General features: G+C 49.1%; 2 protein-coding genes across 2 annotated transcripts in view; one reads left to right on the top strand and one right to left on the bottom strand.

The window, feature by feature from the left end:
* The window catches only part of LOC107148655 (keratin, type II cuticular Hb5), a 7,210-nt gene extending 5,489 nt beyond the window's left edge, over positions 1 to 1,721 (top strand). The window contains exons 8-9 of the mRNA XM_015493394.2: positions 272 to 303; positions 667 to 1,721. Of these exons, the coding sequence (XP_015348880.1) occupies positions 272 to 303; positions 667 to 860 (226 nt within the window). The 3' untranslated portion in view covers positions 861 to 1,721. The remainder of the gene's footprint in view (positions 1 to 271; positions 304 to 666) is intronic.
* Positions 1,722 to 7,316: 5,595 nt separating this feature from the next.
* On the bottom strand, positions 7,317 to 17,666 carry LOC107148745 (keratin, type II cuticular Hb5-like). Its single transcript, XM_015493473.2, has 9 exons — positions 17,218 to 17,666; positions 14,794 to 15,002; positions 13,205 to 13,265; positions 11,766 to 11,861; positions 10,990 to 11,154; positions 10,632 to 10,757; positions 8,873 to 9,093; positions 8,552 to 8,583; positions 7,317 to 7,879 (listed from the first exon to the last, which is right to left on the bottom strand). The coding sequence occupies exons 1-9, from the start codon at positions 17,623 to 17,625 to the stop codon at positions 7,728 to 7,730; spliced, it is 1,470 nt and encodes a 489-aa protein (XP_015348959.1). The 5' UTR covers positions 17,626 to 17,666; the 3' UTR covers positions 7,317 to 7,727.
* Between the last annotated feature and the right edge of the window lie 408 nt (positions 17,667 to 18,074).

The following is an 18,074-nucleotide window of genomic DNA, read 5'->3' as shown; positions in this document are numbered from 1 at the left end:
GGGGGGGGGGGAGGGGCGGGGGGGCACGGGCATCTGATTGGAGGCAGCAAGAGAAGGTCTTCTCTTAACCACCACCACCCGCACTCAGGCTAAAAGTCAGAGGAGCTGGTCTCTATGGAGGGAGAGCCATTAAAGAGAGTGAGATTTGGGGGACCCCCTCAGGAACAGACTCTGTACACAGGACACAGGATGACTTTCTGTCCCCAAGCAACCGTGGGTCTCAAGAATTCTACTCAGTGCCTAGAACTAATGGAGTTTTCTTTCCCCCCAGGCTGTGCGAGGGTGTGGGCTCTGTGAATGTCTGTAAGTATTGCTTGAAACTCTCCAGAAAAGTGGCTTTGTGATGGGCAAAGGTGAACCCGTTGGCCTAAGCCAGTGAACCTCAATTGTCCCCCACTGAGAGAGGACCTCTTCTCTCCCCTGGCTTCTCACCAAAGACCAGTAAGGGAAGAACAGAACCAGAGCTGAGTCCCTTTATGGGTGGCCTTAGTGAGCTGCAGGCTTGGAAAAGGGTCCAGGAGTCCTCGCTTCCTTCCCGATGAGCTGAGAGGAACTGGGCCCCGCCATTGACCACTAGCCCCCTTGAGGAGTGCTCTGGACCCATCTTGGGGTGGACTAGATGATCACAGCAAGCCCCTCACCCCTCCGTGTCTCCTTGTCCCACAGGTGTCAGCAGTTCCCGTGGTGGAGTCACCTGTGGGGGCCTCTCATATAGCACCACCCCTGGGCGCCAGATCACCTCTGGGCCCTCAGCCACCGGGGGCAGCATCACAGTAATGGCCCCCGACTCCTGCAGCCCCTGCCAGCCCCGCTCCTCCAGCTTCAGCTGCACGAGCAGCCGGTCAGTCCGCTTTGCGTAATGTGGGGGCCTCCTGCCAAGCCGCCTGCCCCACCAGTGTCCACCCCAGCACTGAATGATGTGTGAATGGAAAATGTGTGCTTGCTTCCAGAATCTTCCAGATGTTCCTAGAGAGGGAAAAACCCCTGGGCCGCTTTCCTCCACCTTCTTGTTTTAGGGAGCTGTTTCCTAGTTCTCCTCTTGGCTTCAGTTTTAGAGGGCCATTCCTAGCCCTCACCTAACTCCAGCTAGCTCCAAATACCTGAGGCCAAATTGAATTATTCACCAAGCTCTCTGGGACACTACCAGTCACCTGACTGCACTTGGGTGCCCAATTCCACTTGGTCCTCCTCAGACCCTGTAGGGCTGGACAGCATGGAAGCTGAGCCTTCCCCTGGGTCAAGGCATGATCCTAACCACCCAGCCAGGCCTCCCGCAACCAGAGGAGGCCCCACTCCCAGCACTCCCTATACTGCCAGCAAGAATGGCCTCTGGGCAAGACCCTGCCTGTTTATTCTTTATTGTGTTTTGCTTGTCTCTCTGGCTGACTGTTCTTCTGGGTTAACCTGCTCCAGCCAGACTCCTCCTGTGACCTCCCAGTGGAGAGGCCCATTATGGTGGAAATCCTTTTGCCTGTAACCCCTGGTTAGGGGACTTTGGACAGGTCTTGCTATTCAGTGCACCTTTATACATTTCAAAGGCTCCATGTTTGCTCCAGATCTCCCCCTGCCCAGAGAAAAAGGGGATTGTCCAGTGCAGAGTTGGTCGGATGGAGAAGGTTAGGTCACTTCCTGGGTCCCCTCTGGTTATGACTGTCTGTGGGTGCCATGCCTTCTGGGTTGTCTCAATCTATGTTTCAATAAATGCTGCTGCAATGCAAGAAGGGTATGTGATCTTGTAAGCTACAGAATCTCTGCTCCCTTCTTGCCCCAGGACCAGCCAACCAATCCCAGTCCAGCCCCACTCAGAATTCCTCCTGTTGCCACCATTCCCATGACTATGCCTCTTCCTGTCCACTTCCACTGCCCGACTCCACTTGGTCCTCCTCAGTCCCTGTAGGCCTGGACCACAGCCCCAGCACCCCTATACCTATAACCCCTCTCAGCAGCCACAACCCTACCCCCTTTGCCAGTTTTAGATGACTTCCCAACACAGGTGTACCTCTTAAACCAGTGGCGACTCCCTCCCTTTCCTTTTTCCCCCACTTACTCCTCAGCCACGTCCAAGCCCTCTGCCCAGGGCAGATCCTTCCAGACCTAGACCTGCCCGCAGTGAGGCAAGTCCACCCTCTGAGGCTCCTAGGACCACTCTCTCCACCTCCACGTGGGCCAGCCCATGCCCCTCCTCTAGCTGGTCTTTTCTCAGGACTCTCCTCTGCTCCCTGCCTGCCAGCCCTCCCCTCACCACACACATCCCCTCCCAGCCCCAAGATGAGATCTCTTATTCTGTCTCCCAGCTCTTCTGGGTTCATAGCTTCTAGGCACTCAGGCTGCCACTGCATTTGACGTTCATGGGTCACCCAGGCAGGCCTCCTCCGACTCATGCCTGTCCTTCTTCTTTCTCCTGGCTCTCTTGTCCCTGAGGGCATGCTTACAATTTAGGGTATATCATTGTCCACAGGAAAGGTTAACTTTCAAAGGCTAAAGTGTCAGGAGATAGAGATTTGAGCCCCAATTCTGCCAGGACTGCCAGGTTTCAGAGATTCTCTCACAATTTGGGCATCATTCTGGGGGACTGTGAGGGGAGAGGGTTAAGGTCTTTCCAGCCCAGCCACCTCCTGCGGATCTGGAATGCTGGAGTGAGCACATGCTTCGGGAAAACAACTATGTCACCGTGGATCAAGAAAAACTAAAATGCTAGATTTGATAACCAAAATATATGACACCATGCACTAAAAAGTCAAATAGAGGGCTGGGGATATAGGTCAGTTGGTAGAGTGCTTGCCTCACATGCATAAGGCCCTGGGTTCAATCCTTAGCAACACACACACACACACACACACACACACACACAAAGAACCACACAAAATTAAATTGATGGATCTGGAAGATGTTAATAAGCTTTTTAATACATTTACATGCTTGGTATACAGATGAGGCAACTGATTCAGTCAGAGCGCACTCTTCTGGGTTCAGGCTCTGGGGTTCCTGCATCTCTCTCCCTGTAAAAGCTTTGTTCCCTGAGGGAGGCGACAGGAACGATCCAAGTAATTAAGGATTGAAGTTTAATTAGAAATGAAATGTTTGCAGTCAAGTGATCTGACATTGAGAGATTAAGGAAAAGTCAGAAGAGAAGCAGCCCCAGTAAAGGACTGTCTGTGGGAGTGAGTCTAGATCTCTTTCCTAGGCTCTCTTTTCCTTTGAAACATCACAAACCAAGCTAACATCTTCATCAGAGGAAATCTCATCTCTGTCTGAAATCAATTCTTATTTAAATATTCAATGTTTTCCCCAAAGACAAAGTTTCCAAATATTTGAAAAGTATGGATTATAACCCTTCCAAATCTACAGACAAATTTGGGCTTGGTCATCTCCCTCCTAAAGCACTAACACTCCCCCACCAAGTCTCAGTTCCCCTCTGCCTTGGCTGTCCTCACCAACACTCCCAAGATGGCTCCTTCTCCTGGCCCCAGGGTCTTGGATTGGTGCTTGCTTCAATTTTTGAGATCTCAGGAAATGTGACTTTTTAGTATTCACCTAACCCAAGCATCATGAGAAACACAAATTAAGCACATTATTGAGGAAATTACAAAGTGTGTTCCACATGGACATGGAAATGACCATCTAGGAATTATCCCTTATCTGGACTCTTCACATCACTACTGCTTTCTGGAAACAAAGACATTAGAGGGTGTTTTGTTCATTGAAGATTACAGCAACTAGGACATTAACACTAAGCTCTGCTGTTCTTGGATATGGGTATCTATCTGGAAGAACCAGCAATGGAAGAAGGCTTAGTTCACACTGCCTTGTGCTACTTTTCTCCTCCTCAAATCTCACTAGACACTTTTGTGCCCCTGGAAATGCCTGAGCATTTTTTCTTTGTTCAAATACCAAGAGATCCATTCAGGAGTGGTAGTGCATATCTGTAATCCCAGCAATTCAGAAGGCTGAGGCAGGAGGATTGCAAGTTTGAGGCCAGCCTCAGTTATCTGCTAAGACTTTAAGCAACTTAGCAAGACAAAAAAGTCTATGGATGTGGCTCAGTGGTAGAGCATCCCTGGGTTCAATCCCCAATACCAAAAAAAAAGCAAAAGAGAGCGAGATCTCCAATGTGTCCACCGTAATTCACTGTTTCTGGGCAGTGATGGTGAAAAGTGATCAGTCAGGAAATGGAATAGAGTAGGGGCCATGTGGGGAGCCACCTGTGAGCTACTTGAGGGGTCTTCACTCCATACCAAGCCATGGAGACTTAGGTTTTTCCCTTGGGAACTATCCCAGCTCTCCCATGTGCATCAGATCACCCAAGGCATGAGGTCTCTGTCTTCACTCTACTAGAGACAGCTCTCGTAGCTCCGGAGTTGGGTGTAACCCATTGGGAACTGTCTGCCCACCTCCTTCCTTTGTCAAACAACATTCCATGGAAAACCTTGATGTTTCCCCATATAAATAAAGCAAGCGTGGACTCCCTCTCTCTTTCTAGTGTGGAAGCTTGCTCCCCAAGATCTTCTCGCCATCCTGCCCTCGCTTTTCAAAAATTACTTTCTGTGCCCTGTGGCTTTTTCACCGCCTTCTCTTTCTTAGCTTTTATTCTACAGCCAGCCCACTTCACCAAGAGGAGCCCCAGTTCCGTCGCCTGCGTGGGATGTGGGTGAGAGGGCAGCACACAAAGAATAAGCTTATACATTAAAAATGAAGGAAACACCCAAAGCACAAATTGGTAAATACACACCGTCCATGACGATTACTGCCATTGCCACTACCATCACCATCACCACCACTATTACCATCACCCCTACCACCACCATCACAATCACCATCACCATCACCTCTACCACCATCACCATCACCACTACCATCACCACCACCATCATCAAAAAGGAAACACAGACCCTTTCCCGTTCATGATCCTTCACTCCAGGACAGCAAGTGTTCTATGGGACTCAGAGCTACTCGAGTGGCCCTTTCAACCTGATTTTGCCCCTACCCCAAACCTGGTGGGATTCAGAACATGATATAGCCCCCTGTGAGACCCTCTTGGTGCCGGAGGCAAAAGAAAATTGGAGCACTAACCTGCTGAGAAAGACCCTAGTCCTCTTGGGTCAAAGCACTGAGAAGGGCTCAGAAAACAACACTCCAAAGAGCGCCCCCTGACATGCTGAGCTTGAGAAACAGACTTGGAATCAAAGTCTCTGTGACCTTCTCCCCCACCCCCACAGTCTCTTGATCATCTTCTTCTCCCCTATCTGGCAGAGGAAACTTCTTTCAAAAGAAATGCAGCTTTCTTAAGCCCCCTCAGTAGAATTCTCATCAAATAACCAGGAAAAATTAACCCCCAGAAAAGAGTAAAAACTCAAAGTCACCAATGCACAGACTTTTCATCTATTCTTCTAAAAGTAACTCTGAGAGAGCACCGAGGACATTTTATCTACGTAATACGACAACATCTGTTTGAAGTACATTTTTTCCCTTCACCTTCCCGTAACTTGTTGCCACCTCCCAGGAACCTCAAGCCCCTATTTCTTTCTGTAGCTCAAAATGCTGCTGAAGCTTCAGCTGGTCCTTTATTTGAGTCTCGATTTTGTCTGTGTCTCCCATACACATTTTCACATTAATAAATCATATGAATTTTCTCTTATTAACCTGTCCATTGTCAGTTCATCTAAGCAGACTCAGTCAGAACCTTCAGAGGGAAATTGTGAACTTTCTTACAATAACCTGATCAATGAGGACCCTGGAGACATGATCCAAAGATGTCAGCGGGATTGCATTTGCCCAGGAGTACTTTCAAAGGTTTTTCTGTCTTGAGATCGAATATGTATTCTTGTGGCAAAATATCTTCTACCCAGCCAGGTTTATATAAATCTTTAAAAAAAATAGGTTCTTATTTTTCCACATGTACAGATTGCAGGATCACATTGGTTATACAGCCACGTTTATACATACAACCATACTAGTTGAATCGAATGTATGATATGTCAAGATCATTGTAATGCTTTGAGCAACTAATAAAAAAATAGGTTCCAAATTAAATAAGGAGAGAAAAGCAGAGTTCTTCCAATACAAGAAGAGAAACAAAGTTTCCCATCTGAGATCCCTCTCATCAACACGTCATATCCAGTGTTGGTCACCCTGGACAAGAGGAGGCTCTGTGCAGTCTTCCCCAGGTGACACTTCCTGGGGACTCTCAGCTCAGGAATGGGCCAGAAGCAGAGTTCACCCTGGACCTCAGTCCAAGCCATCGGGGAACTACCTACTAAAAAGGAATTATCCTTACCCAAAAGGCCTGCCTTAAATGCCCTATTGTAAGATCCATCCAGAATTCTTAGAGAACAGAGTCCATGGGGAGATGTTTGTACAAAGCTTCCAAGATGCCCTCCGTGTCCCCTTTCATTTCTTATCCCTGAAGTATCAACAACTAGTCAGGTAGAATCCCTTGCCCAGGAGTACCTGATGAGCCAGAATGTTGACCCTGCAGGAACAATTAGAGAATTCAGTGGAAAGGTATCTGAACTTCGCATTCCCTAAATGGGGTTTGGATCGTGGACCAGAAGTATGACCTTAATAAAGTCACTTCTTTGTGCCTTAATTTCCTTATCTAGAAAATAGAATAATAATACGGTTGCTGTGAGGAATGAATGAAATATGTACATAATGTGCTGGATGCTTAGTAGATGCTTTATGAACAGAGGTTCCCCTTACCCACACCCCATTCTGGTGTGTGTGGCCCAGGCTGTGGCTCTGACCTTTCAGCAAAGTCAAAGGAAGAACACAGAGGGAGTAACTCATTTCGCCTGCAGAATCAGAGGAAAACTCACCATAACCAGAATTATCTGACCCTCTTCTTCCCTCTGCCCATATGAACCAGTGATCCTCAAACTTTAATTGGCACAGCAATATTCCAGGAGCATGTAAAAATCCAGATTTCTGGGCTCATCCCTAGAGTTGTTGAGTCATAGTCTAGATGGAGCCCAGAACCCACAGGGATACTGATGTGAATGGTCATCCCTGGAACATATCCTGACAAGCACCAAAACAATCAGGACTCTGGATGGGTTGAGGAAACGATGAAGGAGGCTGGCACTCGGTTGCTAGGAGACAGCTTTTTGTGTGTGTGTGTGTGTGGTGCTGGGGATTGAACCCAGGGCCTTGTGCATTCAATACAAGCACTCTACCAACTGAGCTATATCCCCAGCCCCAGGAGATAGCCTTTTGCCACTGACATTTAATCAAGCACACAAGAAGAAATAAGGAGTCCTGTGGAAAACTCATGTGCAAACACAACACGATGTCAAAGAATCAACAGTACACACTCAGCTGATGAGCCTCAGCCAATCATTTATTTCTGATATATGAATACATAAGAGGCCCAGTAAGGGGCTCAGGGAACATCCAATCTCTCAGATCAAGTGAGAGGCTTCCCTGTAACCCTAGTCCCACATCCCCCAACACCCCTACCATGTGAGGCAGCATCTGCAGCCCCTCTTATCTGAGGGCAGAGCATGAGGACGCTCCCATATGCTAAGCATGCCTCTACCTACCTCCCTGCCAAACCCAAGGTTTACAATTGATGAATAATCACAACTCTAATAAGAAGGAAACTGGAGAATTACTTCTATACTCCTGAAATGGGAAGTTATTAAACCGACATTTGGGCCATAAGAAAAAAGACTTGCCCCTCGAAACCCAGTGCCCCCAGAGACCCAATCCATCCAGAGACCCACACCCGTCTATGCAAACCGCATAGATCTTGCACTTGAACAGGCCCCCACTACAGAAGGGGAGCACAAGGCACCTCCACCGATGGCCATGCCCCCTAGGCCACGAGAGACAGTGGAACTGAGGTCCCCGCAGACCACGCCACCGTGGGAACGGCTTACACCTGTGGACAGAAACACCAGGTCAGAAGTCTCTTCTATCCCAGACATGGTATGACCCAGAATCTTTTATAACCTGTGATTAATTCTCTTCATGCTCTGAGGGACCAGCAACATAAGTCTTAGGCAAACCTAAAGCCACTACAATCTGCTTCTTACAGGAATGTGATATGCAAATTGGACTCCTCACTCTATTTGGACCAGACTGGAGTTAAGATGTATTCATGCAAAACCTGATGGATCACACTAAATGAATCATCTAGAAATATGGTTGCTGGAAAGGTGGACAAAACAAATGGGTCAGAAATAGGTACCTGGCCTGGTAGGGTATATACAGCAGAAAAAAAATCAAGCTACCTACAGAGGCCCCAAATGATCAAAATATAAATCTAGCATTTTTTTCACATGAGACCACATGAGGAGTCACCCATGTGTAACAGAAGGGCTTAGGCTATTTTGTAGAACCAATTAGAGGGATCAGAACTTATCATATTCATGGATATTCCAGATGGGTCCATGTTGGGGACAAATATTTTGACTATATCTCAGGGACTTCAGCTCTGGTCTCCCTCATCCAAACAGAGGTTCAATCCCCAGTTAGATGTACCCTGATATGAAGACTGACACCTAAGAAAGCCATCCCCCACAACCACACACCCACCCCACAACTAACTTACAGATGTTGACTGATCCCACGCCTTCACACAACCTGCAGGTAAAAGAAAGAGGGAGCTATTAGAGCCAAGTTCCTTTGCTTTTGCACTATACTGGTATTATTTTAGCTTAGCCACCACCTGGCTGTGATCTTGAGCAAGCCCCTTCCCTACTCTGGATCTCAGTTTTCCTGTCTACAAAATGGGAAAATGGATAAACTCAATGATCAGTTTGAGCTGATCCCAGTTTGAACATTCTCTGCCTGGAGAATTCCAGTCCTGGGAGGCACCATTCCAGCCCTGAGTGAGGATGTGAAGGGACCTCAGACCCCCCGCAGCCCTCACCGGTTTTCCTCGCCCTCCAGCAGGCGCCTGTAGGTGGCGATCTCGATGTCCAGGCCCAGCTTGGAGTTCATCACCTCCTGGTACTCCTTGAGCAGGCAGGCCATGTCCTGCTTGGCCTTCTGCAGGGCGCCTTCCAGCTCAGCCAGCTTGCAGCGGGCGTCACTCAGGGCCGCCTCGCCCTGCTGCTCTGCCTCGGCTATGGCAGCCTCGAGTTTGCAACACTGTGGGGAAAAAGAGGAGATAAAGAGTTTGCAAAGGGCACACAGACCGTGGAGTCCTTGGTAATTCTCCAGTGGCCTTGGTCATCCTATTTGCCTCCATTTAAAATGGTCAACTTCGGAACTTGATGCTTTCTAAAAGGAATGGAAGAATGGAAAATTCACTGGGCAGAAAAAGAATAGCTCATTTGGAGCTTATTTCCCTTCATTTTTGTACCACTTTATTGTATAACCCAGTTGAGTTTTACAAGCCAACCATTAGAGGGAGGAAATGTTAACAACGGAATAGCGCAGATAATCATTAGTGATATTACCATAGATTTGAACACCAATGTTAGTTTACAAGGCATTTTCACAGGTATTATCTTATTTGACCTTCAAAGTGATTCTGTGGGCTTGTCAGAACAGGCATGATTATTCCCATTAGGCAGATGAAGAAATTGAGAGTCAGAGAGGCTGTGATTTGTCCTAGGCTACCCAATTAAGCAATGACAAGCTCAGGTTTTCAGAAGCCACTATACAGGATCTCACTGTTTGGCCCAGTGAGTCCAAAGAACAGCTACTGCCCTCAGGCTGGACTCCAGCCTCACCATCCCGAGGGACCATCGGGTGCAAATGAGCAAGACCAACATCAGGATGGGGACGACTTTAAACCTTCTCCAGTTTCGTTTCTACATAGTAATCTGTTCCCACATGCCATTAGCTCAACTAGTACTAGTGACAAGTCACTTGTGATACATCTTGAACTGTAGTTGAGAAGAGCCACACAAGAGGGAAAGGATGGAAATTGAGCCAGGTTTACGTGTGAGCTCAGCATTCCATTAGAAGTGGTATCACAATCGGGGACAGAGAATGCATTATTTATTTTCTTACTATACGTAGAAAGATTAAATTTGAAACCCTCTTCACTATATAGACAAAAAATAAATTTCAAATGGACTGAAGAATTTAATGTGAGAGGTAATACTATCATTTAATAGAAGATAAAAATATTAGAGGCCACTATGGTTTATCTCAAAACTTTCTAAGTAGAAGCCCCTAAGGGAAGAACTGATAGATTTGGCCACATCCAGGATGAAGGTTTCTGTTCAGGAAAGGACCCTAAGCAAAGCAAACAGACGAGCACTGAAAGAGGATCAATGGGTCACAACACATACTCAACTGACAAAGGGCTACAATCTAGATAGAATGGACCGGCAATGCTACAAATCACCAAGAGAAAGACAGGAATCCCAGTAGGAAACCGGGCAACTGGCACACCCAGGCAATCCTGAGGAGGGGAAAGACAAATGACCAGCAAGTGCATGAGGACATTTCCTTATCACTCATAAAACCAGAGAAATAAAAGATTGATGCTGTTTACATCTATCAAATCCATAAGCACTGGGAAGTCAATGGCAAGTGCTGGCAACAGGAGAGGGGATGAGTTCTCTGGCACAGTTAGAATACAAACCTCTTCAAAGACCGGGACATTCCCCAAGAGAGCAGGAAAACAGAACCAGAGGAGTGGCTGAGGCCCCAAGGGCCCTCGCATCCCTGACCTGCTGCTTGGCGTTCTCCACCTCTGCTGTCAGCCTCTGGATGCTGCGGTTCAGCTGGTTGAACTCATCCTTGCTTTTGCAGAGGTTCTCACTCTTCTGGGTTACTGTGGCCTTCATCTCCTCGCACTGCGGGTTGGGAGGCAGATGTACAGACACAGTGGCTGGAGGGCGCAGCGGGATGTCACCACGAGAGTCTTCCTAGCCAGCCCATGGTTCTGTAGCAGTCCCACCCCCTGGCCCTGCTCTGCCTGGGACCTCAGCTGCAGCCCCTCTGGGGCACAGGGGTGCATGTCTCAGGCAGCTCCAGGTTCACAGCCATCCTCCTGGTTCAGAGGGGCAGCCTCGCCCTCCCGTTTACCTTGGTTTGGTACCAGGACTTGGCCTCAGCCCGGCTGCGGCTGGCAATATCATCACACTGAGCCTTGATCTCAGCCAAGACAGTGTCCATATTGAGCTCCCGGCTGTTGTCCATCTTCACCACCACTGAGGTTTCAGAGATTTGTGACTGAAGGATGAGGATTTCCTATGGGAGACAACCAGTGCCCTTGACTCCAAAACCCCCTCCCATCCCATCTGTGTGGGCAATCAGCCCCATCTCCAGACCTTAAGAAAGAAATTAGAAAACTACCAGCAAGAAAGGATGTTTTAGAAATGTAGCTTTGAGAAGAAGAGGCCCATGAGCCCAGGCAGTGAGCAAGGGAGAATTCCACTAGCACCTGGACAGATTTCCACTAGCACCCCCAAAGACAGATTTCTGTGTGTGCAGACCCACTGATCTCTCCACCGCTGGCCCTGACCTCCTCACACCAGCTGTAGCTACCTGTCCAAATGGAATCTATCAGGTAACAGCCAGAGTTAACATCCTGAATTATCTAACTGGGTTTTTACACTACCCAGAGGAGGGAATTAATTGTCAAATCTCCATTCCCAGTCATGCCAAGTGGACAGGGAATGAATCACAGTCTCTCAAATCATTTTAAAGGAAGAGAATCACCCATTCTGAGAGGAGGCCTAAACAAGAGGAAAGTCCCTTGGGGGTCACAGAAAGGAAGGTGTTCTGGCCCTAGGAAGGTAAAGAATGTTCCTAGGACCCAGGAACCAGGAGGGGACACACCCCAAATGCCCTTATGTTACCTCCTCGTAGAGGGTCCTCAGGAAGATGGCCTCCTCCCTCAGCGGCTCCACATTGGCCTCTAGGTCTGCCTTGCACAGATAGGCACTGTCTATGTCCTGTGGAGACAGACAAGAGAGGACTGGGAGGGCACACCCACCACACTGTTCCCTAAGCCTCTGCACTCTCTGGGGCCTGAGGCCATCTCCCAGCCCACTCTCTGCCTGGCCTGTCCCTGCTCCAGCCTGCGTGTTCCCTCCAACCTGGACTCTTCATCTTCCCCTTCAGGGCCTCTCTCTTTTATCAGCTACTGCATTCCCTCCCATGGCATGAACATGGAACCACTTGGAGGAAGGAAGTGAAGTCTGACCCGCTCCTGGGCTGAGGACCCTGTTGAAAGCAAGGCCTGGCCTCACAGCCCAGAATGGCAGGCCACTGCCTCCCCACCCAGCTGCCCTCAGAGCACAGGCATAGGCAGGCAAAGGGGCCCAGGCCAGGCAACACCCCACACCCAACAACTGACACTCCTGCCTGAGACCCAGGTTACACTGTAGCTGGCAGATTTGTCACCAGCCCTCCACTCCACTCCACCATCACTTACAAATCAAGTGACTGAAAAGCACATTATTTCTCTTTTTTTCTTTTCTTTCTTTCTTTCTTTTTTTTTTTTTTTTTGGTACCAGGGAATGAACCTAGGTTGCTCAACAACTGAGCCACATCCCCAGCCCCCTTTCCTTTCTGTTTTGAGATAGGATCTCGCTAAATTGCTTAGGGCCTCACTAAGTTGCTGAGGCTGGCCTCAAACTTGCAATGCACCTGTCCCAGCCTCCTGAGTTGTTGGGATTACAGGTGTGTGCCAACATGCCCAGCAAGCACATTGTTTCACTTACCAATTTGAAACAAAAAGGAAATCATGAGCAGTTTTTTCCTGGGTTGTTTTTTTGTTGTGGTTTGGGTTGGGTTGAGTTTAGGGTGTTTTGTTTTGTTTTGTTTTAATCCTCTCTGGTGGCATTGAATGACAGTCATACTTTCAAAATCACTAGCAAGCTAAGAACCTGGGATCTGGGATGATGGGAGGAGGCCATGCTCACATGTGCTTTAAACAGCTGTATAAGTGAACATTTTGATTTTGTGTGTGTGTGTGTGTGTGTGTGTGCGTGTGGTGATTGAATCCATGACCTCACATATTAGGCAAGTGCTCTACCACTGAGCTGCATCCTTGGCTTCACAAGTGAACATTTCAGATAATCAAGCTGCTTATAAACAGACCAACATCATGAGATTTTTTTTTTTTCTCAAGCCTCATCAGCACTGTCTGTATTGCTGGGGGCCCAAAATGGCTTCTGCAGCCAAACCAGTCCACCATCATTTGCCAGGGGTTTGGATTGATGAGAACACAACCCAGTATCCAAATCTCAAGCATCCAAGATTGAGCTCTTCCCCACAAGTCAGAGTTACTCACCTTCTTCAGCAGGACAAACTCATTCTCAGCTGTGGCCCTGAGGGCCAGTTCCTCTTCATACCTGAGGAGAGGGCACAGGTTGTAAGACAGCCTGCCAGAGCCCAGGGTTCCAAAACGCCCTGGTCTTCCCCCTCTTTCTGTGTACCTTTGAAGAAGAGGCTTGGTCTCTCTGAATCTCTATTTTCCAAACACAAAAGAATTTGCAAAAGGACACTGGACTGTGGTCCCAGCTTGGAATACAGTCACTGCAAACCACTGAATCTCTGCGTCTTGGCTTAAGTCATCTGCTGTGCAGCAAGGCACACAGTAAATATCTGTGTGATAAGTGAAAGGCACACAGATGTTCGTTCCCTCAAATCTTTCAACTCTGAAATTGTTCAAAACATCAATGAAACTCTCTGACGCTACACCCTATGAGGTTCTGTCTTCCCCTCCTCCACCCACCCCAGTATCCCAAGACTTGAATTCCTGGAGGCAATCCACAGTCTAGGGCATTTCTCCAAGCCTCCTCCAACCAGCCTGGTCCCCTTCCCCTTGCCAGTGAGGCCCCATCCCTGGAGGAGACTGGCCCTAGCTAACAAGGAAAGCAGAGTTCCCAGAGCTTGATTTCCACGACTCTTTAATTACAGGGAAATTTGGGCTGCAATAAACACTCAGCTCTGTAATTACCAGTCCTCACATGCCCCAAATGGGAGACAGACCTTGATACCTGACCACTGAAAATTATATGTGTATTTGCTTCACCCCAAGGGAGGTAAAGACCCTCTGCTGTGTCCCTCTAGATGGTAAAAGGTATGATTCCAAGGAAGGTTAGCATTAGAATTCCCAGGATGGATTCATGTCACAATCTCTATTCACTCTGTCTGGATCTGTGGTGGGGCAGTGGTGGGTGGAGTGGATTAACAGTGACCCAGTGAGCTTAGCACAGATAATGGCCAAACTCAATAATTCAGGCTCAAACAAAAGATGGACACTGGCATTTGAATCGTGGAGCCTGATGTAAGGAGAGCTTGATGATTTATCTGCAGAGTAAAGAAAGGACCAGGGCTGGGGTCGTGGCTCAGTGGCAGAGCACTTGCCTAGCATGTGTGAGGTACTGGGTTTGATTCTCGGCATCACATATAAGTAAATGAATAAAATAAAGGTCCATCAACATCTGATAAAAGAAAGAAAGGACCCATCCAAGACCCTCGGATACTTGGGCAGCAACAGCCAGACCATTTTCAAGATTTCCTCTTCCAGGGCCTTTCCCTGCCACCCAGGCTAGACTGGCTTCTCCCAGGTCCTGCTCTCCAGCCCTACTGGGAGCCCTTGGTCCTCCACCTTCATTTGTTCTTCTCCCTCCATCTCTATGCCAATCTGAGTCCTGAGTGGTATATTCCACCCCTCCTAGACTAGAAGCTCTTTTTGCTCCAAATCTTTCCCTGGTTTCCAGGACGGGACTGTGAACACTGGGAGTGGAGACAAGACAGAGCAGTATGATAAAGCAGAACCTGACTTTCAGCAGTCTCTGTCTCCAGGAGAGTTGCATGGCCTCAGCCAAACCCTACTTCCACTCCCTGGACCTGTGCCAACCCTCCCGTGCTCACTTCTTCTTGTAGCCCTCCAGCGCCTCCTGCACGTGGTTGAGCTCCGAGGCCAGCCTCCCACTGTCAGCCTCTACATACTCGGCCTCCCGCCTCAGGGTCTCGATGTAGCCCTCGAACAGCAGCTCCAGACTGCTCTGGCAGCACTTGCGATTCTGGTAGAATTGCCACTTGGTCTCCAGCAACTTGTTCTGCTGCTCCAAGAAACGCACCTGCCACCCAGAGTGGAGGAAAAACTCAGGGTGGGAGCCTAGGGAGGGCACCATGTCCCCCAGAGCTCTCTCAGCCCTTGGGGATAGCACCTGCCCTGCAGAAGCCCATGAGCTTCCCAAGGAGACCAGCTCATTGGCAAAGTCTGGACGTTCAGGTCATAATCATTCCCCAAGTAACTTCCTCCACCCATCCCAGAAGGAGCACATGATGGACCATCATTTGTTCATTCTGCACAGAACAAAATGGCATCTGATCCTGCAGACTCTGTACCACAAGACCAAATAATGGTCCTTCAAAGATGTCTGTTCCCTAGTCCCCAAGACCTGTGAATGTGTTATGTTACACGGCAAAGGGGACTTTGCCTGTGGAATTAAGGTTATGGACCTGAAGATTGGGAGATTTTCCTAGATTTTCCAGCTGGGCAAAAGGTAGTCATAGGGACACTTCAAAGTAGAAGAGGAAGGCCGAAGAGCAAGAGAGATGCTCAGAGGAGGCAAAGAAACCTTTGAAACATAGGATGACATCAACCCACTATTATGAGCAGAAGAGTCCACTAGCCAAGGGCTATAGACAGTCTCTAGAAGAACCCCTGCAGCCAGCCAGTGAGGGACCACAATCCCAATCCTACAACCACATGGACCTCAACTCTGCCAAAAGCCTAAATGGCCCTGGGAATGGACAATCTCCAGGACCTCCAGAAAGAAATGCAGCCCTGCGACACACAGGTGTCAGCATCATGAGAAAGTCAATTTGTGATGTTTTCAGCTACTAAGTTTGTGGGCATTCATATGGCAGCAATTAAAAAATGCACCCTTGGGCTGGGGATGTGGCTCAAGCGGTAGCGCGCTCACATGGCATGCGCAGGGCACTGGGTTCGATCCTCAGCACCACATAAAAATAAAATAAAGATGTATGTCCACCAAAAACTAAAAATAAATATTTAAAAAATTCTCTCTCTCTTTCTCTCTCTCTCTCTCTCTCTCTCTCTCTCTCTCTTAAAAAAAATGCACCCTCCACAACTCTCACTCAATCTGATCCTGGGGCACTGGAACCCAGAAGGGGGGAGGGCCCCAGGAATTAGGGGACCCAGCTGCCTAATTAGGCCACCAACCAGGCCACTTGGCCTCCTTCTCTCCAATTCTTATTGCAAACAGAGGCTCTGGCAATGCTAGGCCTATGACTGATGTCTTGTAGCAGCTATCCGCCACCTTCCCCCACCCCCTTCCCAGATAGGCACACCTCTCAGTGTGGCTTCATTCACACCACCTGCCACACCCCCACCTAAATTTGTGATTGCCAGCCCCAAACCAAGTGATTTTCTCTGGAGCTCAATCTGGGAATATAAGCCTGGTACAAAGAATGCTCAATTGTCTATGCTTGTGGAAAAGGACCCCAAACCCTGATTATCCAAAGGGCATCTTCCTTGAGATTGAACATGCAGGTCAAGGCCATGGATAGCCCTCTGGCTTGCTGCTTTGCAGGATTAAACCCATCAAATCTATGCTGTTTGTAGTCTGGAGCCCAAAGCCATCTGGAGCCCAAAGGAAGGACCCTGGAGGGAGGGAGTGGCTATCTATCGGCAGCTCCAGATGAGGGGAAAACTGGCCTGGGACAGTGGTGAGTCTCTCCCCAGACCAGGAACTGACTCCTCTCGACAGAGGAAAGCATTGAGGAGCTATGTCCTGAAAACCACGTGCAAACATCCTGCTGAGTCTGCATGGCCAGGCCCTCACAGTACCTTGAGCCAATTAGGGAAAGATGTGCCCTCCAGGCAAATGCAGCCTCCTACCAGAGCACCCCAACAAGAAGCAAGACAAAACCCTCTTGGTCCTAGGTCCCCTCTCCATGCCAGGGAGGCCAGCATCTTCTCTAAGACATTTGCATGCCCCACCCACACCACCTACTGGGTAAAAGCTGAGGGGGAGATGGGGTCACCATGCACACTCAGCTTGCTGTGCAGCATGAGCAGCAGCAATAAACCTTCCGTTCAGTCCAGTGGTTTCACATCCATTCTTAGACCTGACTCTCATGACAACATTTGAAAACCAAGACCCCAATTTAGCTGTGTTTTCCAGGCCAAAAGCCAGTTGGTAGCAGAATTTGAACCTAACCCCTCATCAGTTACTTGAAACTTAGCTCCTTCCTAAGCCGCAGCCCCAGGGAGGAGCTCTCAGACACCCCTTGTTCAGGAACCCTGTGATCCAGGACACCCACCTTGTCGATGAAGGCAGCGAACTTGTTGTTGAGGTGCTTGATCTGCTCCTTCTCCTCGTGCTTCACGCACTGCGCGTTTGGGTCGATCTCCAGGTTGAGGGGCGTGAGCAGGCTCTCGTTGATTGACACAGAGGTGATACTGGGGGGACTGGGCCCACAAAGACCCCCTGCCCGGTAGCCAAAACTGGGCCATCGGCAACTCACTGCCACCCTGGGGGAGCCCACCACACACAGGCTCCTGCTGCCAAAGGCCCCAAGGCATCTGTAGCCCGGCCCCCCAGGACCACCCCCACGGTGGGCCATGGCACTGACACAGCTGTAAGCCCCCAGCTTGGGCACCACAGCAGAGGAGGAGCTGAAGTTCCTCACCCCGCGGCCCGAGCTGATGTGGTAGGAGCGGCTTGCCATGCCTTTACTGTGCTGGACAGACAGGGAGAGGAGTGAAGGATGACAAGGCCTCACAGAGAGCCCTGTCACTGCTCTTGCCTTTTACTGGGCAGAGGACAGACTTCCTGACCACATAAAAGGCAGGAGAAAGTTATTAATGCCATTTACGAGCGTGGGAATCTCCCGCTAGGCAACATGAGGTTGCTGAAACTCATCTCTTTTAATAGGCACACGGAGGAGACCCTGAGTGACAACAAGCCCTTCCCCTGCCTCTCACCCCCACGGGCCCACACAGATCCATCCAGCCCCTCGTTTCCCTCCAATGCTGTGACTAGACCAGGAGTCCCCATCCCACATAGGCAGGTGGAGGCTGGAGCCAGCACTTTCCTGGAACTAAAGGGTCCTATAACCCATTAAGGTCCCACATGGCCTTAGTGAGACCTTCCAGGCCAGCACAAGTGGGAACTCCT

This window comes from Marmota marmota, unplaced genomic scaffold (assembly GCF_001458135.2).
Source record: "Marmota marmota marmota unplaced genomic scaffold, marMar, whole genome shotgun sequence".
Taxonomy (NCBI): Eukaryota; Metazoa; Chordata; class Mammalia; order Rodentia; family Sciuridae; genus Marmota; species Marmota marmota.
The sequence above is the reverse complement of the archived record's forward strand: the minus strand, read 5'-3'. Positions and strand labels throughout refer to the sequence as shown.